This window comes from Panicum hallii, chromosome 1, assembly GCF_002211085.1.
Source record: "Panicum hallii strain FIL2 chromosome 1, PHallii_v3.1, whole genome shotgun sequence".
In the NCBI taxonomy this organism is placed as follows: domain Eukaryota; kingdom Viridiplantae; phylum Streptophyta; class Magnoliopsida; order Poales; family Poaceae; genus Panicum; species Panicum hallii.
In genome coordinates this window covers 53,349,460-53,367,901 of record NC_038042.1, presented here as the reverse complement: position 1 = coordinate 53,367,901, position 18,442 = coordinate 53,349,460, and the positions used below count along the sequence as shown (strand labels likewise).

Below are 18,442 nucleotides of genomic sequence, written 5' to 3'. Positions count from 1 at the left end.
TGTAAGCCTGCGGGTTATTTGTGAACAGGGACCGTGGCATGGGGATTTTTGAGCCGAGCAAACGAGCGGCGCTCATGGCGCGCAGGTGAGGTGATCCCGATCGCCCCACCCACCAACACAGGGCGACGGATATTGTCGCATCGCCGTCGCCGCGGTTGCTGTCTCGTCGACCCCATGATGCCGCCGCCCTCGTCTCCCTCTGGCCGTGAAGATCCGACGCCATTGCGGCTCCCCCCGCCAATTTTTTTTTATGGTCACCGATTTAATTTTCACCGCACCCACAAATTACCTTTTTTTCACCGCGTCCACCAATTATCCGGATATGCTTGCAAGTTGCGTCGATCTGCGCGCGTAAACGGCGGCGCCGATCGGGTGGAGTGGACGCAACGGCGATCGGTGCACGGGCGAGCTGTAGGTTATAGTTATCCGTTTGGCGCGTGAATTTGACGGGATGGCGACGGCGACGTCGCCCGGCGCTGCCGTGCGCTCCACCCGTCGCGTCACCGCTGCGCCTGTGGTCCTCCGTCCGGCCTCGCTCCGCTGCGCGCTGCAACGCTCGTGCGGGAGCCAGTTGTTCGCGACAGATATTACCGGCGCCATGTTTGTTTGGTTGTGCCGTGTGGGCTCCTGCTTCCCGGATCGCCGCTGCATGGATCATCGGATTCTTACCGATACTGGTGGTGTTGCTTGCACGCATCCATGGTCCATTGGCAACGATTCCTACCAACAAAAATCTGAACGAACTGAGGCTGATGCCGAGCAGGTGCTTCTGAATTGCCGGCAGCTTAACGGCTAGTACTTTTTCCTGTGGCCTGTGACTGTGAGGCTCCGTCTCGTGTCGGTGGAAAAAATTACAGAGACATTAGTGGCACAATCCAAGCAGCAAGCGAGAGTGAAGAGGAAACCAATAATTGAAGGAACAGTATTGAGCTCGTGCTTCATGTTTGGTATCCGGCGAGAGAAGATAGGGCGGGCGGCCATCATCCATGGAGGGGAACGGGACTACGGGAGGACGATGGCGACGAAACAGGGAGCATCAGAGGAAGGCGATGAGTGGTGGCTGGGCTGTGGGGCATCGGGCCGAGGAGGGCTACCGCGTTGGAGTGCACGCAATCAAGGGCCGATATGGACAGCGGGCCCCCTCGATCCACATCCAAATTGCAAAAATTGGCATTTGGGCAAATGACACATGATCGCGGAACTGTTTTGGTACTATGGCTGATTTGTGCCTGGAAATTCACGGAGGTTCTGAATTCAGATGTGCCCTTTTCCAGGATGACCAGACTGAAGTCTTTGATAAACTGAATAAAAAGAATGAAGCGCGCCTAGTCTCTTAGCTGTTTATGGAAAGAATCAAATTTACAAAGTGTTAGATAACTAGGTAATTTTCGGTATATTTTAATTTCAAATATTACTAGCAATTTTATGATATAAATGAGTGATAATGTGTGAAACAGATATGTGCATGTGTTCATGTTATTCTTACTGATAAGCATGAACAAAGAGTTAAACTAGAATAGGTTTAGTAAGTACCCCAAGGCGGGACCAGTGCCGGGGGCACCGGTTGCGCCGTGGATTATCCACTATTCGATTTTCTATTTATTAGATATTATTTTATGCTAATCAAATGTCGATGCAGGAAGAAGTTCGCAGTGCAGTCCCATGAACGGTCACGCCGGGAAGTAGATGAAGTAGTCGTTCCCAACCTGATTGCACGCGTCCCGTGCAGGACCGCTGAGGGAGAAGGGAGAGGTCTCATTATGCCTCAGGTTCAACGAACACTGTCAACATTAACTCTCTGTTTTAATGCCCTTTACTACTCTTTACAGCAAAACGTCCGCCGCGCCGCGACCGGCGAGGCGAGCGAGCGTGCGCGCGGGGTTCACCATCCTCCTCTTACCGGCTTCACAAGTGGTGTATACGAGGTCCAACCTTTAAGTCGGTTGAGATCCTCCTCAATTCCCGGTACGGAATTAAGCTATTGATTCCCTAGCATTTAATAGTGGGCTTTAAATTATTTTAATGCATTGATCAGAATGAATGGACCGAGCCCATAACTCCAACACAAAGTTTTAATATAGATCCATCATACACTGGGATGCTATGTTGAGATACTACTTGGATACTACTTGTAACAAAGTTAAAACGAAAATTTTGAATCTGCCAACTACATTTTTTATTACAGAATACATGCATGCCTACGAAAGTGATATGTCCTCTTCAAAGATAAAATATACTCCAAAATCTCTGTAAAAATATGTTCTCATTGCAGGGCCATTTTTTATGACAAGGATCAGCCACCTGTTCTAGGATTCGTATCTTCTTGGATCCTCAGGTGCTAGGCCTATAAATAGCAACATTATATGCCAGTGGCAAAACCACTACTAGCTCGCAAATTTGGGAAGGAGATCCCTACTCTCCTTAATTAGACAGCAACCCAACCACCTACTAGGCCTTGGCTGTGATCCGTGTTTGCACACTTTGATCTGCAGGGTACAGAATGGAGAGAACACTGATCACCTCTAACCTCTCCATGACTGCTCATCCTTCAAGATCATCCAGAAGAGTTGGCTACATCTCCCCTGCCGCCTCTGCTGCTGCACAAAACTCCAGCTACAGGAAGAAGAAGAGCACCCCGTCGGCCGCCGCAACCGCCACCGTCGTCACCTCCCCTCCGGCCACCGACAATGTTCACTCCAATGCTCCGAAGCAGGCCGAGCAACAGGACAAGGGAGAGCGCGTGGCGGCGGCCAAGACTAACACATCAAGAATTGGCACTGCAAGTACACGAACAAGGGCGCCGAGCCAGGCTCGAGCTCAGCCTCGCCGCCGACCTGCCCCGGCGGCCGCGTCCCTGCCGATGGCGTTCTGCAGCGCGCTGGAGGAGGCGATCAACACGTTCGTCGACCCGCCGGCGCTGCGGCCGTCGGTGGACCCGCGGAACGTGCTGTCGGCCAACTTCGCACCCGTGGACGAGCTGCCGCCCACGCCCTGCCCCGTCGTGCGCGGCGCCATCCCGCGCTGCCTCGCCGGAGGGGCCTACATCCGCAACGGGCCCAACCCGCAGCACCTCCCGCGCGGCCCGCACCACCTCTTCGACGGCGACGGCATGCTACACTCGCTGCTCCTCCCGACGGCGGAGTCGCCGTTGTCCGACCCCATCCTGTGCTCGCGGTACGTGCAGACGTACAAGTACCTCGTGGAGCGCGACGCCGGCGCGCCCGTCATGCCGAACGTCTTCTCCGGCTTCCACGGCTTGGGCGGGCTGGCGCGCGGCGCCGTCGTGGCGGCCAGGGTGCTAACGGGGCAGATGAACCCGGCCGAGGGCGTGGGGCTCGCCAACACCAGCCTCGCCTTCTTCGGCGGGCGCCTCTACGCGCTCGGCGAGTCCGACCTGCCGTACACCGTGCGCGTCGACCCGGCCACCGGCGAGGTGACCACGCACGGCCGGTGCGACTTCGGCGGCCGCCTCTTCATGGGCATGACCGCGCACCCCAAGAAAGACCCCGTCACCGGCGAGGTCTTCGCGTTCCGCTACGGCCCCGTGCCGCCGTTCGTCACCTACTTCCGGTTCGACCCGGCCGGGAACAAGGGCCCCGACGTGCCCATCTTCTCCGTGCAGCAGCCGTCGTTCCTGCACGACTTCGCCGTCACCGAGCGGTACGCCATCTTCCCGGATATCCAGATCGTGATGCAGCCCATGGGCATGGTAGCCGGCGGCGCGCCCGTCGGGGCCGACTCCGGCAAGGTGCCCCGGATCGGCGTGCTCCCCAAGTACGCCACGGACGAGTCGGAGATGCGCTGGTTTGAGGTGCCGGGGTTCAACATCATCCACACGCTGAACGCGTGGGAGGAGGCCGACGGCGAGGAGCTGGTGCTGGTGGCGCCCAACATCCTGTCCGTGGAGCACGCGCTGGAGCGCATGGAGCTCGCGCACGCCTGCGTCGAGAAGGTGCGCGTCAACCTCCACACCGGCGCGGTGTCTCGCGCCCCGCTCTCGGCGGGGAACCTCGACTTCGGCGTGATCCACCCGGGCTACCTCGGCCGGCGCAACCGGTACGGGTACCTCGGCATCGGCGACCCCATGCCCAAGATCGGCGGCGTGGCCAAGCTGGACTTCGACCGCGCCGGCACGGGCGACTGCACCGTGGCGCGGCGGGACTTCGGGGCCGGCTGCTTCGCCGGGGAGCCCTTCTTCGTCCCCGACGACGTGGAGGGGGACGGCAACGAGGACGACGGGTACGTGGTGTGCTACGTCCACAACGAGCACACCGGCGAGAACCGGTTCGTGGTGATGGACGCGCGGTCGCCGCAGCTGGACATCGTCGCCGAGGTGCAGCTGCCCGCCCGCGTCCCCTACGGCTTCCACGGCCTCTTTGTCACGAAGGCCGAGCTCCAGGCGCAGCAGCAATGATCAGAGCACCATGCGAGCAGGATTCCAAGAGAGTACGCACAAACTGAATACTGAATACTAGGTCATAGTATGAACAAAACTGTAGGTCTCGTATAGCATTCGAGTGTACGAATTGTTGTATTGTAAATGTAGCAGAACCCATACAAGGGTTTAGAGTTGATATGGAAACGCAAAGATTTTAACGAGTTTTACTGGTGTACAATGTTCATTGGATCCATCACGAATGATATTGTCAACACTGCACGCGTCCCCATCAGTTGGGTGGGACCAAGGGCGACTCAACCGACGCGTCCGGCTCTCAAGGGGAAATTGCGCCGTCATGATATTGGCGGGGAAATTGCTGAATCGAAGCTCACGCACATGTAAAACGTGCCAAGAGCCCGAGACAGCCAAAAAAAATGCCATTTCCATAACTGAGAGTTTAGCGCGACACATGGCGCAAATTGTGAACGATATGATCAGACGAACTGCAGGCACTTGCAGATACACAGTGCAATTTCTGCTCTTTGCATATATGCAGAGAGTGTAGCTACAAATGTAGATGTATGTAGAGATTAACAGGATCATTCATTCAACAACATCAGAGTTAAAGTCTCACGAAACCATTGAACATAAACCTAACCTATTATATCTCTCTTGCGACTAACCTAACAGCTCCCGGAAGGGCACACTACAGTTTTACAAGATAAATCTAACTGTCATCAAGATTATTTTCTGCAGCATTTCACAATTTCTTATGTGTACTTTCTGTACCCAGAGTTTCAGTAAGGAGGGGGTACCTAAAAGAAGTTAGATCAAGCTCGACCTCCAGATTCTCAAGATTCATGTGGCACATCCCACAGCCTAGAAAGAGATATAGACGGCACATTCTTTGTAACATGAGAAGGACCGTCGAGCAACTCTGATGCACATTTTACATAAGATACTCCAATGCCACTCAACTTTTCTCTGTGCCGTGCCCATGTCACAAGGTATAAGCCAGAGATGATTAGAAGCCCTCCAATAATACTGCAAACAAACAGTGCAGATCATACATCAGAGTTCAGATCAAAAGAAATGAGAAATATGAATTGCTAGTAGACAGTTCAGTGATGTTAGGTTGTGAGTAGGACAACAATATGCAAGAGAATTATGGTACTACATAAGCTGATACTCTGGAACAGTATTATTCACACACAAAAGAAAGGAAAGGTAAAGCAAGGAAAAAGTACAGCAAGTGATAACGTCAGTGTTACCTTCCAAGGTAAATTGGGCTTCCCAGGAAAATCATAGACAATATAGCAGAGACCACTGGCTGAAGAGGGTTATAAAGTGCCACCATAGAAGGGCCCAGAATTTTGTTGGACCATGTCAATAGAACATAATTAAGAGCAGATGCCATGACTCCCTAGAATAAGGGAAGAAATGTGGAGAATGAGTAGCAGAAGTGTTGGAATGCATCAACTGCTTAATTTATGGCCTACATATAGACTAATTCAAACTGCAACCACAGTCTCCTCCATACAAACAAGCAGCATGGATGCAGAATCTCAAATTCTCTGTCACATACACAGGATCCTATTTCACTGCATCAGTACCAAGTACTAGCATATAAGTCATCACATGAATATGATAGCTTATCTATGTAATGGTGTAAGAGTGTGACATGCAAAATGACACACTAGGAACATATAAGGACATTAAATAATTGAAGGCTTACAGCATATACAACAGCAGCAAACTCAGATTGAGTCAAACTCCAATCGCCTTTGTCATTTGTTGCAAAAACTCCTGACATGACCATTAAAACAGCTCCAAAAAAGTACGAGTATGCAGTCAGTGACAGACTTGAAGGATACTTCACCAAAATTGGAGCCTGAAATGTCAACACATGAATGTGGTATAAGAATAATAAATAAGAGAGCTTTCTATGAAACAAATCTAAATGTACTGAAAAAGTGAAAGGCAAGATACAAAAGGCGATGCCAAATGCAAGTATGTGGCTTAATCCAAGAATGTCAGATAGATTATATCCTTGTGTAAAGACTAAATCGAATCGCTACAGTAAGGTATGATTTGCTCTGCCCATGACAATCATCTATAGCTATCTAAATCTCAGACCAAATTCAATATTGAATGTTATAAATCTCTGATGACCGGACTATACAGCATGTAGGGTGTACTGTGAATCTCTGAATCAGTGCTACTGCAAGAGTGTCAGAAGCAGGGAAAGGTAGCAGCAAGCTATTAAGACTAAAACGTATATTGAACTATAATGCTCTCAGTACTCAGTAGACTTGATACCATATAATTCTTCCTCTTCAATTACTGATATAACTCAGAGGCATGCAGAACCAGCACTGCACCAATGTTCGATCGGAAATTAAAGATTTAAAGTACCAAGCATCTCAATTGTTAGCAAGCAGGTATCTCAGCAGCCTGAAAATCACAAATACCTGCAAAGCAAGATAAGTAGCCATACAGAGACAGTTCCCTATCAGGCACAAAACTCCAATGTGCCACTTTTCCAGCCCAAATGTCATGAACACAGACGCTAGCGATCCCGCAGGCTCAGGCTGTGACATGTCAGCTAGGACACCATGACTATGAACATCAAGCTCAAGCTCGCTGCTACCGAACACAGCTGGGCCTCGGTACAGCACCATGAGAACCGCACCCAGCACACAAACGATTGTGCCACCGATCTTGGCTCGGCCCTCATTCGAGACCAAGCTCACCGTTTCAGTCCTGAAACACGAGGGATGTTTTAAGTTCAATAGCAAGTAGGAATGTGAATTTGCGTGGAGTGTCGCTGCTGAGAGACCAACCCCATGATGAGGGCCAAGATGAAGGTGAAGACGGGAATGGACGGCTGAATGGCGGCGGCGTAGGTGGGGTTGGTGTAGCTGAGGCCAAGCAAGAACAGCAGCTGGTTGCCAAAGACGCTGCAGACCAAACACAGGAGGCAAAGCAGTCAGCATTGCTGATTAGTACCCATTTGCTGTATCCGACATTCAGTTAGTTGAGGGATTACCCAGTGAGCCCGAGAAGGAAGCAGGAGCCGACGAGGCGCCAGGTGAGAGGCGGCGGCCGCGCCTGCGCGGGCGAGCCGCGGTGTTGGAAGAAGGCGAGCGGCGCGAGGACCGAGAGCGCGAGGAGGTCCCGGAAGACGCAGAAGACGACGCGATTGACCCCGACGTTGAGCGCCTGCTTGGCGATGACGTGGTACCCGGCATAGACGAGCTGCACGCCCACCATGGTCGCGTGCGCCCGCCTCCCCTCGCCGTCCCGCTCCCGCGCCGCCATCCCCCGCCGATCCCGATCTCCCTCCGCCTCGGGTGGGCGGTCGGCCGGTCGCCGTTGCCGTTCACTTTCTTTCTAGTGTGTAGGTGTGCCTGGCTCCTGTTGGGCTGCTCTTTTTCGTTGGTCCAGTGGGCTAAGAATATATCGGAGCGAATCTCAAAAAAAAAGAATATATCGGAGCGGGCCGTTGACTTTCTAAATTTTCGGGCTGACGCCTGTCCGTTGGGCTGCGCTACTGTGTGGGCGTATGCTTTTTCGCACGGACAAGGGTCAGGTCATCTCATGAACTTTTTTTTTGTGAGAAAACTTGCTGAATTTCTGCGTCTACTTCAACGAATTTTTGTGTAACACATAACGCCCATTTAAATTAGTAGCTAGAACTTGAAATATATATTTTTATACAATCAGATCATAGCTGTTATTCCTAATTGGCAGCTCTTGTGCCAGTTCGGTCCAAAAAAAAAAAGGCTGTCATTCCCGTCAAGTGTCCTGCTTACAAATAGAAGGATATCCCACAAAGTAATCTGCCTCCCATTTTGTAATTGCCAATAATTGGTCCAAGAATTTCTTTTATGCATAGCACACATGTTCTTAATTAGAAAATTTGCAGATAGCGCACAAAATCTCCTATATGTTAAGAATTTAACAGATACATACTATTGCTTTCACTTAGCCGGTGGAGCCGACTTTGCATCTGGTGCAAGGATCATCCATGATCCATCCAACAACCACTGTTGTCAGTCTCAGAAAAAACAATGGACATAAACGCTTGTCAGGTCTCTTGTAACGGAAGACAGACAACATCATTTAGACAACCCTACAAATACTCTTCAACAGTTCACTCTTTGTAATGCATATTTCTGTATCTATCTATTATCGGTAAGAGGGATACCAACCAGAAGGAAGAAGATGCAGGATAGATTCAGACCAGAGACCACCAACTTCTCAAGATGGTACATTCCAAGGCCTAGAAAGAGATATAAAGGACTTGGAGACCAAGTTTCCACTCCTTGCAGCTTGAAAATCACTGTCACGCAATGTGCATTTTGTATAAGATGGTCCAATGACGGTTAGGTTTTCTCTATGTCGGGCCCAGGTGACAAGATATAAACCAGAGATGATAAGAAACCCGCCAATAATACTGAAAACAGACGTGGCAGATTATAATTCAGAATTCAGAGACTTAACACAATAATTGCTAGAGAAGATATATATAATAAAAGAAAAGGTTAATTAATAAGTAGTGGAATGACTAGCAAACTTATTCACACCTTCCCAGGTAAATTGAGCTTCCCAGTAAAAGCATCGACAGTAAGGCCAACAGAACTGGTTGAAGAGGGATATACAGTGCCACCATAGCAGGGCCCAGAAGTTTGTTGGACCATGTTAATAGGCAATTGTTGAGAGCAGACGAAATAACACCCTAGAACAAGGGAGAGAAAAATGAGTGTCTGCAGGAAACATTATATCTATCAACTTTTGTTCTTGTCCAACAAAGATTAGTGCAAAGGGCAATCAGTGTCTTTGTTTCACAACTAGGATGCAGAATCTTGGTCGATGGTCCCATTATGGATGCAATTCAATGCACTGCATCAGCAGTAACAGAAAGTTCTCGTATGCATTTTTTTCCCTGAATGCATATGATGCCATGCATGTAATGATGTAAGAGTGTGGCCATGCCAATTGCAGAAATACGAGAAAATGGTAAACACATATGGTAACAGTAAATTTAATGCAGATCTTACAGCGTATACCACAGCAGCAAACTCCGATTGGGTCAAAGACCAGTCATCTTTATCATTTGTTGCAAGAGCTCCAGAAATGACCATCGGGATAGCTCCAAAAAGTTATGAGTATGCTGTCAGTGACAAACTCGAAGGATACTTCACCAAAATCGGGGCCTGAAATAGCATCAGTACAAAAGTGAATAGGGTAATTATAAAAGATACGGAAACATTCTGCAGAAGGAATTCTAGCACATTTACATATTAGCATAGGTTTCAGTACACTAAAAGGCAACATTTCAAACTTGAATTCAGATACAATCATACAACATACAATGTTAATCGAAGAATGTCGAACAGATTATTTCCTGTATAAAGACTAATCTTCATCTTTACAGCAGAGCCCATAACAATGAATCTCTGACTGTTCTCTGATGCTCAGACAAAATCCAATCTAAATGTTGTGATGGCAGTTGACCGAGCAACATATAGACCTTTGTATGAGACAAGTAAAGCCAAGCCATGTTTTATTATGTGCTATTTAAAAGAGGCTTAGAGACTGTAGGCTGTGTGGGTAGGGGAGCTTGCTTTTTGGATCTAGTAGATCCTTAGCATTTAATTCAGATTTGAACTGAATCCTAAAATTTCCAAGATAGAACCCTCTCATCCAAACAGGGAATAGAATGTTGATCGAACCAAAATGTTGCCAACATCACTTATAGGCATGCGTTCTCTCAAGTTACTGAAATGAAATAGTTTACAGAAGCTTTGCGTGCTTCCAAACGTATCTATCTCCTTTTTTATTTTTTCTTTATATAAGCAAGCAAGTGTATCAATCGAAATACACCACAAAAGTGCATAAGGAAACAGTGGGTTGACAGCCAACAAATAATGAATACCTGCAAAGCGAAGTAAGTAGCCATACAGAGACAGTTCCCTATCAAGCACAGCACTCCAATATGCCACTTTTGCAGCCCGAATGAACCGGCTGGCTCAAGCTGTGACACAGCAGGCATGACACCCTGACTATCAAGCTCAAGCTCGCCGCTACCAAACAGCGCCGGTCCTCTGTAAAGCACCATGAGGACAGCACCGAGCACACAGACTACTGTGCCACCAATCTTGGCGCGGCCCTCAATGGAGCCCAAGCTCACAGTTTCAGTCCTGAAAATGTTTTTTTTTCTTTTGAATTAATAACAAAATGAACTTGAGTGCGGTGCGGCAGTGCCAATTGCCATGACTGAGCGAGAGACTGACCCCATGATGACGGCTAAGATGAAGGTGAAGACAGGAATGGAGGGCTGAATGGCGGCGGCGTAGGTGGGGTTGGTGTAGCTGAGGCCAAGCAAGAACAGCAGCCGGTTGGCAAAGATGCTGCAGACCAACCACGCAGATCCGTGAGCATTGCGTCAGGCCCAGAGTGATGAGTGGGCTTACCCTGTGAGGCCGAGGACGAAGAAGGAGACCAGGAGCCTGAAGGTGATAGGTGGCAGCGCCTTGGCGTGCGAGCCGCGGTGTTGGAAGAAGGCGAGGGGCGCGAGGACGGCGAGGGCGAGGAGGTCGCGGAAGACGCAGAAGACGACGCGGTTGACGCCGACGTTGAGCGCCAACTTCGCCACCACGTGGTAACCGGCGTTGATGAGCTGCGAGCCCACCATGGCCGCGTGCGCCCGCCTACCCTCGCCGTCCCGCTCCCCGGCCGCCATCCCCGCCGATCTCCCCCACGCCTCCGTTCGTCGTTTTGAGGAGGTTTTTAAAAAAAAGAGTTTAAAAAAATAAAATTTGAAAAAGGGTGCCGATGGGGACCTCCCGCACAACCAGCGGGCGGAAGGTTCCAAAACTTATACCCGATGGCCTTTTATTCGCGAAAAGGTCCCTGACGCGGCCGCGGGGACGTCCCGCCCATCCAACGGGCGGGAGGTCGCCCCCCGGCTATATAAGCCCCCACCTACCCTTAAATTTTTATTTTATTCAGCAAAAACCAGAAAAAAAAGGAGAAGAGAAAGAGAAAAGAGGAAGCGGCGAAGTCCCGTTCACACGTCAATTTGGAGGTATATTCTCATTCTAGTCGTATAATTACTTGAAAATAACTATAATCTAGGAAATATTTTTTAGGGTAGTTATGTTTTGAATAGTTTTAGTATAATTATATTTTGAATAGCTTAGAATCTCGAAAAATATAATCTGGGAATCGCTAAAACTTAAGGTCGTTTGTATTAATATGTAGTATAACTAGTTTAGTTTATTAATGATTGACAGATATGTCTTCCGAGAAGGGTATTTTCAGTATATATTACGGAAAAGGAAATGTGATTTATGGGCCGAATGGGGTAGATTTAAGTGAATTCAATTGTGCGGTCAGAGGAATTACCAGACCGTATGAGAGGACATTTGAATCACTATGCAACTGGTTAATGAGGGAATTAAAGATTAATCAGGAGACACACACTGTGAGTGTTCAGTGCGTCATAAATCGTACTACTCACGCTTTGATCTGGGAGCTGATGCCACTTGCAAGCAACGAGGACTGGCTAACTTATCTGCAAAATGCAAGTTATTGGCAATGGCTACTGGTACTTCTTGTCAGTGTGCACCAGAACCCTTTGATAAACATTGAAGCTGCTCCGGGGGATGAAAATATTGATGAAGAAGTTGAGAAGCCAAACATTGAGGCAGGTGGCACCGCAGCACCTCAATGCGTGGCTGATGAGGGGGAGAACATACCCTTTATTGTTGAACAGCGGCAAGACGAAGAACGTGAATTGGATGAAGTAATAAATGTCGATTCGTCTGATGATGATGAAGATATGCATGAAGAATGGGTAAGCAGCGACTTCAGTCATGTTGTCGTAGATGAGGGATCCAGCGTGCCTTCGGATTGCAAGGAGAACGAATTTGTCCAGGGTGTGAGGTACCACTCAATTGATGAGGTGAAGGAAATTGTTAAGTGTTGGTCTCTCTCTTATGCAAGAGTTCAAAACAGTCGAGTGCAAATCTCGTAAGTACGATGTGGTATGTGTGAAGAAGCGCTGTCCGTGGCGGGTGCACGCCTATAAGGGCAAATGGAAAGATTATTGGGAATGCTCAATTGTCACTCAGCACACTTATCATTTGCCGGGCGTGCAGAAGACCCATCGCAACCTTACATCGCAATAGATCGCAAATGAGATGTACAGGATGATAGTAGAAAACATGTCATTTGAATTAAAGTCTATTATCAGGCATATTCAAGAAAAGTATAAGTATACCATCTCGTACAGCAAGGTGTGGAGTGCAAAACAGAAGGTGTTGGAGATGAGGTTTGGGACGTTCGAAGCTGCATATGATAATATTTCTCGATTGCTGGCCGTCCTTTGTCGGAGAAATGCTAAGAGCTATTATGATCTGAAAAGTGTAGACAGAGGAGAAGGTCCGCCCTTCATATTGCAGCGGGCCTTTTTCAGCTTGGGTCCATGCATTAACGTATTCCAACACTGCTGGGCTCTCCTGTGCATCGATGGGACATTTCTCATAGGAAAGTATAGATTAAAAATTCTGACAGCTATCGGAATGGATGGAAACAATCAATTACTTTCTGTTGATTTTATTGAGAGTGAGAACACAAATAGTTGGTACTGGTTCCTGGAACGGGTTAAGCTTGCAGTCGTTTGGGATAGGGAAGATGTCTGCCTGATTCATGATCGTCGCGTTGGCATACTAAGGGCAATACTAGATTTGCATTAGGCGTGTGTGGAGACCGGATAGCCGCCCAAGTGGCGTGATGTTCGCAGTAGATGGTGCATGAGACACATCGGTGCAAACTTTTTCAGGCAATTCAAGAACAAGCACCTTATGGATATGTTCAAGAGGCTATGTAAGGAAAAAAATTAATAAAAATTTAACAAGCAGTGGCAGAAACTTGATGAACTGACCGGGAAGAAAAGAAGCGAGGACGCAGCAAAAACCAGAACTGGAAACAGAGGCTTTGTGTCCTTTGCCAACAGATACTGCACGTACTCGTAGAAGGTTTAGGTCAGCGGTGAAAACCTTTTCTGAATGGATTGAGAATGAACTGAAGGAGAATTTGAAGCGTCCCCCCATCAGGGAAGACTTAAAAGTGTTACTTTATCAGTCCCAGGAGGCTGATAACACTTTTATTACATCAGATGGTACATTACCATACAACTCTACGCGGTAATGGGCAGTGATGCGCCACTATCGCGAGGATTACAACTAAAACCCACACTACTACACTGGCTACGAAAAGTGAGTCATCAGAGTCTTGCGCCATGCGGAACTCCGGCGGTGGCCCTAACCACAGGCAAGACTGGATGCAGGACGAAACCCTACTCGACGTCTTCTGGGTTGTAGTCCGGATCTTCTGCTATAAGAAGTAAGAATGGGGTGAGTACAAATGTACTCAGCAAGTCCAACCACACCCACGGGGGGGGAGGGTATATCAGAGATCGATGCACAGGACAGTTCAAGGACAAGGTTAGGGTTTATTTACGGAAAACTCAGTTCCATGCAAAGGTTCGTTTAAAATAATTTTTCAAACAAGTTTTCAAGTATCAAGAAGCACATGGTGTTGATCCACACAGGATCCAGGTTTTAAGCTGCTACCGGACTCCCCATCCGCTGTAGCACACGGCATGACTGCCGGACGCTTTCCAAACAACCCACACCAGTCCAATCATTCCCAGAGAGAAACACTAGTTATATGACCACACCATAACTTGCCCAATACCTTGGGCACGGCTATTCAAATAGATTTTAACTCTGCAGAGGTGTGCAACTTTACCCACAGGTGGGGTACCACAGCACGATCACCTTAGTGTCGGTGCAGATCCCAACAAAGCCATTACCCACCTTAGCTGGACCTGACTAACCACCACGGGATTCATCAAGGGGTCATTCGACCTATCTCCGAGGTTTAACCAGGGTATAAGTCACACAGAGCTTATCTCTTCTCCCTGATCGCCCGTTGCTCTCAACGCTCCTGGTGGCTATCAGACTACTAGTCGGATTTATGCTCAGCCGTTGCCCATACAACGGTCAAGTGGTTTGCACGACAGGAAGCTAGATGAGATGACACATCAACTCGGTCCTTAGGGGTGACAGGATGGATATCTCCCTTCCTTGCTCAACCACACAGGTACGAGCACACCAACAGCAAATCACATAGAAATGCCATCCATCCCGTCTAACTCGTTTTTCAAAACCACATTTTATCCTTCCCACACACGCACATATTTTCTTTGTAGAACCAGGTGGTCGAGGAATGGTTATCACAAATCAAGGGGTGGCTATCCTACCATGCTTTCAGCAAACAAAACACATGCAATTTCATAAAATAGGCCACTGGGTTATGTTTATAAAAAAAACTAGGGCAGAAACATGCATCAAATGGCGGGATTGAACTTGCCATCATCAAACCCTTGCGGGAGGTCCTGATCGAAGTATTGTCCCTCGGGCTCGGGGTCGCAGAACTGGTCCTCGTTCGCTTGGTCACAGTCGGGACCTTCCTCGTTCACTCCGTGTCCTACGACGCAAACAAACAAACACGCCATCAAGCGAAAGAATTAAAAGCTTTCATCGTTGAGCTTATATCGGAAATAATTTAGTTACGGAGATGGGGGTAATATTTTTGGGTGGTTTCTTAATGGCATGGTTAGAACTATACTAGAAAGGGTGTGGTAAAGTTTCGGGTCGATCGGAGATCGTTTGGCGCATAAAATGATGAGTTAAAGGGGGTTTCAGGGTTAAACAGGGGTCCAGGGGCTTGTTCATGATTATCCGGAAGGAGTAAGGACCTATTTGCGATTCCTAGAAATACTCAGGGCATGCTAAAGGGTGTCGGTCATATTTAGGTTTATGGAGGGGTTCGGTATTAATAGAAGGAGCAGGGTTTCTTCTGCAAAAAGGAAATAAATGGGAGGGGAGAAAGGTTTTATAGGAAATAGAGGGAGAGGGGGGGTCTTTGGGCAAAATTGCCCTTCTCCTTCCTTTCCCCCGCACAGAACAGAAGAGAGGGGTGGGGGCGCCGGCGGCGGTCAAATCCGGCGGCTCGGGGCTCGGTGGCGGCCCGGGGGTGGGGGAAAAGGGAGGGGAGAGCGAGGGGAATCGGTTCCCGGCCTCACCTCGGGCCGGGGCGGCGTGTGGAGGCCGGACGATGGCGGGCAGCGGGCGGCGGCAGGGCTGTGGGCGGCGGCGGCGCTGCGGCTTGGGGGGGGGGAAGGCCGTGTGGTGGTGGAGGCCGTGGGGGGGGGGTCGGGCTGCGCGGGGGCCGATTTATAGGCTGGGGAAGGCGGTGGAAGGGGGGTTTGGCCGGCGGCTCCGCGGGCGGCCATTAATGGCGCTTGGCCGCTCGCGGCCGTCGTGACGTGGTGGCGAGGGCCGAGGCGTCGCATGTGGGGGAGCGCTGTGCCGGCACAGTGGTGGCGCGCGCGGCGGGGCGGAGCGCCAGCGGCGGGCGGCGCGGCACGCGCGGGATCGGGCGCGCGCGTGCGCGCACGGCGCGGCGAGGCGCGGGCCAGAGCGGGGGCACGAGCGGCGGCCGGCACGGCGCGGCGCGCGGCCACGCGCTGCGCGTGCGCGTCGCGGGGGGGGGGGGGGAAGGCCGGGCAGGGCTCGCGCGCGGCGCACAGGGCCGGCGCACGGCTGAGCGGTGCTCAGGCGCGCGGCAAGGAGAAAAGGAAGGAGGGAGAAAGAAGGGAGGAAGGGGAGAAGAAAGAAAGAAAAGGAAGGAAAAAGGGTTGAAAAGAAAAGGGAGGAAAGGAAAAGAAGAGGAAAAGAAAATAGGAGAAAAATGGAAAAGAGGAGGAGAAAAAGAAAAGAAGAAATGGTAGGAGGAAAAGAGAAAGCGAGAAGGAAAAGCGACGCGTGCCGGCAACATTCGCGGCGGCGCCCGCGGCCGGTCGGCCACGCGCGCGCGGCGTTCGCACGCTGCGCGAGGAGAAAAGAGGGGGGGAAATCGAGTCGGCGCCGATCGCGGCGGTTGGTCACGCGTGGGCGACAGGCCACCGAGCGGTGCGGAACGGGACGGCGGTCAAGTTCGTGTCGGTTGTCAGGGTGGCGGGGGAAGACGGAGAGGGTTAGGGCTAGGGTTTGGGTGGGCTTTGACGACGATTAGGTTTTTATCGAAAGACTTTAGCGCGTAGTTTGATTTGATAAATTTTCCGGGCGTCACAGAAGTGGACGTTGCTTTACGATACCAATGGTGCAAGGTACGGCATATTGATCACCAACTTCGCCGAGATTTACAATTGGGTGCTGCAAGGTGTTCATGGGCTTCCACTGGTTACAATTGTGGAATTTATCGTCCGCACGTGTACCGATTACTTTAGAGATCGGTTCACTAGAAATCAGGCATATATGCAAGATCCTGACAGATATTTTGGGAAAATAATGACAGAATATATGACCAAGAAGGCAGCTAGCGTCCAGCTACACCACGTACGGCAATGTGGTAAACAGGAGCTCAAGTTTGAGGTAGCTCCCAAAGACAGAGCACGACGTGGCATGAGACGTCAAACTCCTGTAAAGGAGTGCATCCTCAAATTTGATGGAACTTGTTGTTGCTCATGCATGAGGCCAAAGTTGCTGCACATACCTTGTTCTCGTGTAATGGCTGCTTGTGCGGATATTCGACATCCTGTCGATATATATGTTTCCCATTACTTTAGAAAGGAGACAACTGCCAGCACCTGGCAGTATGAGATCTATGGGTTTCGTATGGTTGGATCGTTCACTGAGACAGCGAATCCTGTGATATATAATCCAGACCCGAGAACAGCTCGGGTTAAAAGAGGACGCCGTCAGACACGGCGTATTCGTAATGACATGGATGAGTCAGAGCTCCGTTCGAGGATACAGCGTTGCAGTGCATGTAATCAGAGTGGACACACGTATAAATATTGTCCAAACAATGATGCTGGGCCCAGTTCTGCTGAAGCTGGTCCTACAGGTGATGCTACAGATGGAAGACTTCCGGTTGCATCAAGGAGTGGGAGACGTCGACGATCGAGTGCTACTACGACATCATGCATCGTTTAGTTGTAATTTTATTTGAACGTTGTTTGCTCGTGTGTAATATTTGCCGCGTTGAGTTTGTATTGGACCTGGATGTGTATTTGTAATTTTAACAGACCATTATGTGTATTTGTAATATTTGTAACAGACCAAAAATAAACCAAAATTAAAAAAACCATCAAAAACCATAACCATCAAAAACCAAAAATAAACCAAAATCAAAAAATCAAAAATAAACCAAAATAAAAAATCAAAAATAATAAACCAAAATAAAAAAGCAAAAATAAGGAGGGAATCTCAAAATTTCTTATTCGCGAAGAGGCCCTCGGGAGGGGCCTACAAAAAGTTTTGGAACCTCCCGCCCATTGGATGGGCGGCAGGTCGGGCGGGAGGATCCCATTTTCCCAAATTTTCCGATTCGGCACCCCTTTTTCGAATTTTATTTTTTTAGTCTTTTTTTGAAAAAAGTCCATTTTGAGTTGAGTCAGTGTAGAGCGTTTAGTATAGTTGGCTGGGCTGGGCTTCTTCGTTGATCCTCAGTTGGCTGGGCTAGTCGGGCTGCTTCCTTGGGCTCTCTCTCGCTCTCACTCTGAATATCACTCCTGTGCTGGGGGAGCCGATACGAGCTGGTCCGTGCCGCCGTGGACCAAAGCACCAAAAAAAAGCTAAGCACATCGTGTCGTGTGCTTTGTTTTTTCATCAGAATCCGAACCAAGTAGCAGGAAAGCCAAGCACCAGTAGTAACACACACGGTAAAGCCAGAGAGCCTTAAGGCACCAAAAGCACCAGAGTAGTAAACACAGTGAAGTCAGAGAGAGCCCCCCTTAAGGGCAACACAACCAAGCACCAGCAGTTATCAAACAGGAAGCCAGAGAACCAGAAGGGAAACACCAGGCACCAGTAGTAGTAGTAGTAAGCCGGAACCTGAAGGGAACCAAGCAGCAAGAAGCCAAGAACACAGCCACTGAGCCACACACAACAGGTAGGAAGCGACATCGTTGAATCGAATCTT

General features: G+C 49.4%; 2 protein-coding genes and 1 pseudogene across 2 annotated transcripts; 1 reads left to right on the top strand and 2 right to left on the bottom strand.

The window, feature by feature from the left end:
• Nucleotides 1–2,370: 2,370 nt before the first annotated feature.
• Nucleotides 2,371–4,613, top strand: LOC112884202 (9-cis-epoxycarotenoid dioxygenase NCED1, chloroplastic). The gene has a single exon (XM_025949567.1). The coding sequence runs from the start codon at nucleotides 2,501–2,503 to the stop codon at nucleotides 4,412–4,414; it is 1,914 nt and encodes a 637-aa protein (XP_025805352.1). The 5' UTR covers nucleotides 2,371–2,500; the 3' UTR covers nucleotides 4,415–4,613.
• Nucleotides 4,614–4,872: 259 nt separating this feature from the next.
• LOC112884212 (WAT1-related protein At5g45370-like) lies at nucleotides 4,873–7,781 on the bottom strand. The gene is made up of 6 exons (XM_025949576.1): nucleotides 7,428–7,781; nucleotides 7,222–7,338; nucleotides 6,850–7,141; nucleotides 6,114–6,269; nucleotides 5,650–5,801; nucleotides 4,873–5,422 (listed from the first exon to the last, which is right to left on the bottom strand). Exons 1-6 carry the CDS (start codon nucleotides 7,697–7,699, stop codon nucleotides 5,230–5,232), a joined length of 1,182 nt encoding a protein of 393 aa, XP_025805361.1. The 5' UTR covers nucleotides 7,700–7,781; the 3' UTR covers nucleotides 4,873–5,229.
• Nucleotides 7,782–8,335: 554 nt separating this feature from the next.
• LOC112875289 lies at nucleotides 8,336–11,126 on the bottom strand (annotated as a pseudogene).
• Between the last annotated feature and the right edge of the window lie 7,316 nt (nucleotides 11,127–18,442).

What these genes read in the sequence shown, in the direction of transcription:
- LOC112884212 (XM_025949576.1), bottom strand. Translation starts at nt 7,699, where the DNA reads ATGGCGGCGCGGGAGCGGGACGGCGAGGGGAGGCGGGCGCACGCGACC. An exon ending in TTCCTTCTCGGGCTCACTGG is followed by an intron (nt 7,339 to 7,427) that starts GTAATCCCTCAA and finishes TTTGGTCTGCAG; the next exon opens with CGTCTTTGGCAACCAGCTGC. An exon ending in TTGCTGCTGTTGTATATGCT is followed by an intron (nt 5,802 to 6,113) that starts GTAAGCCTTCAA and finishes CCCTTATTCTAG; the next exon opens with GGAGTCATGGCATCTGCTCT.
- LOC112884202 (XM_025949567.1), top strand. Translation starts at nt 2,501, where the DNA reads ATGGAGAGAACACTGATCACCTCTAACCTCTCCATGACTGCTCATCCT.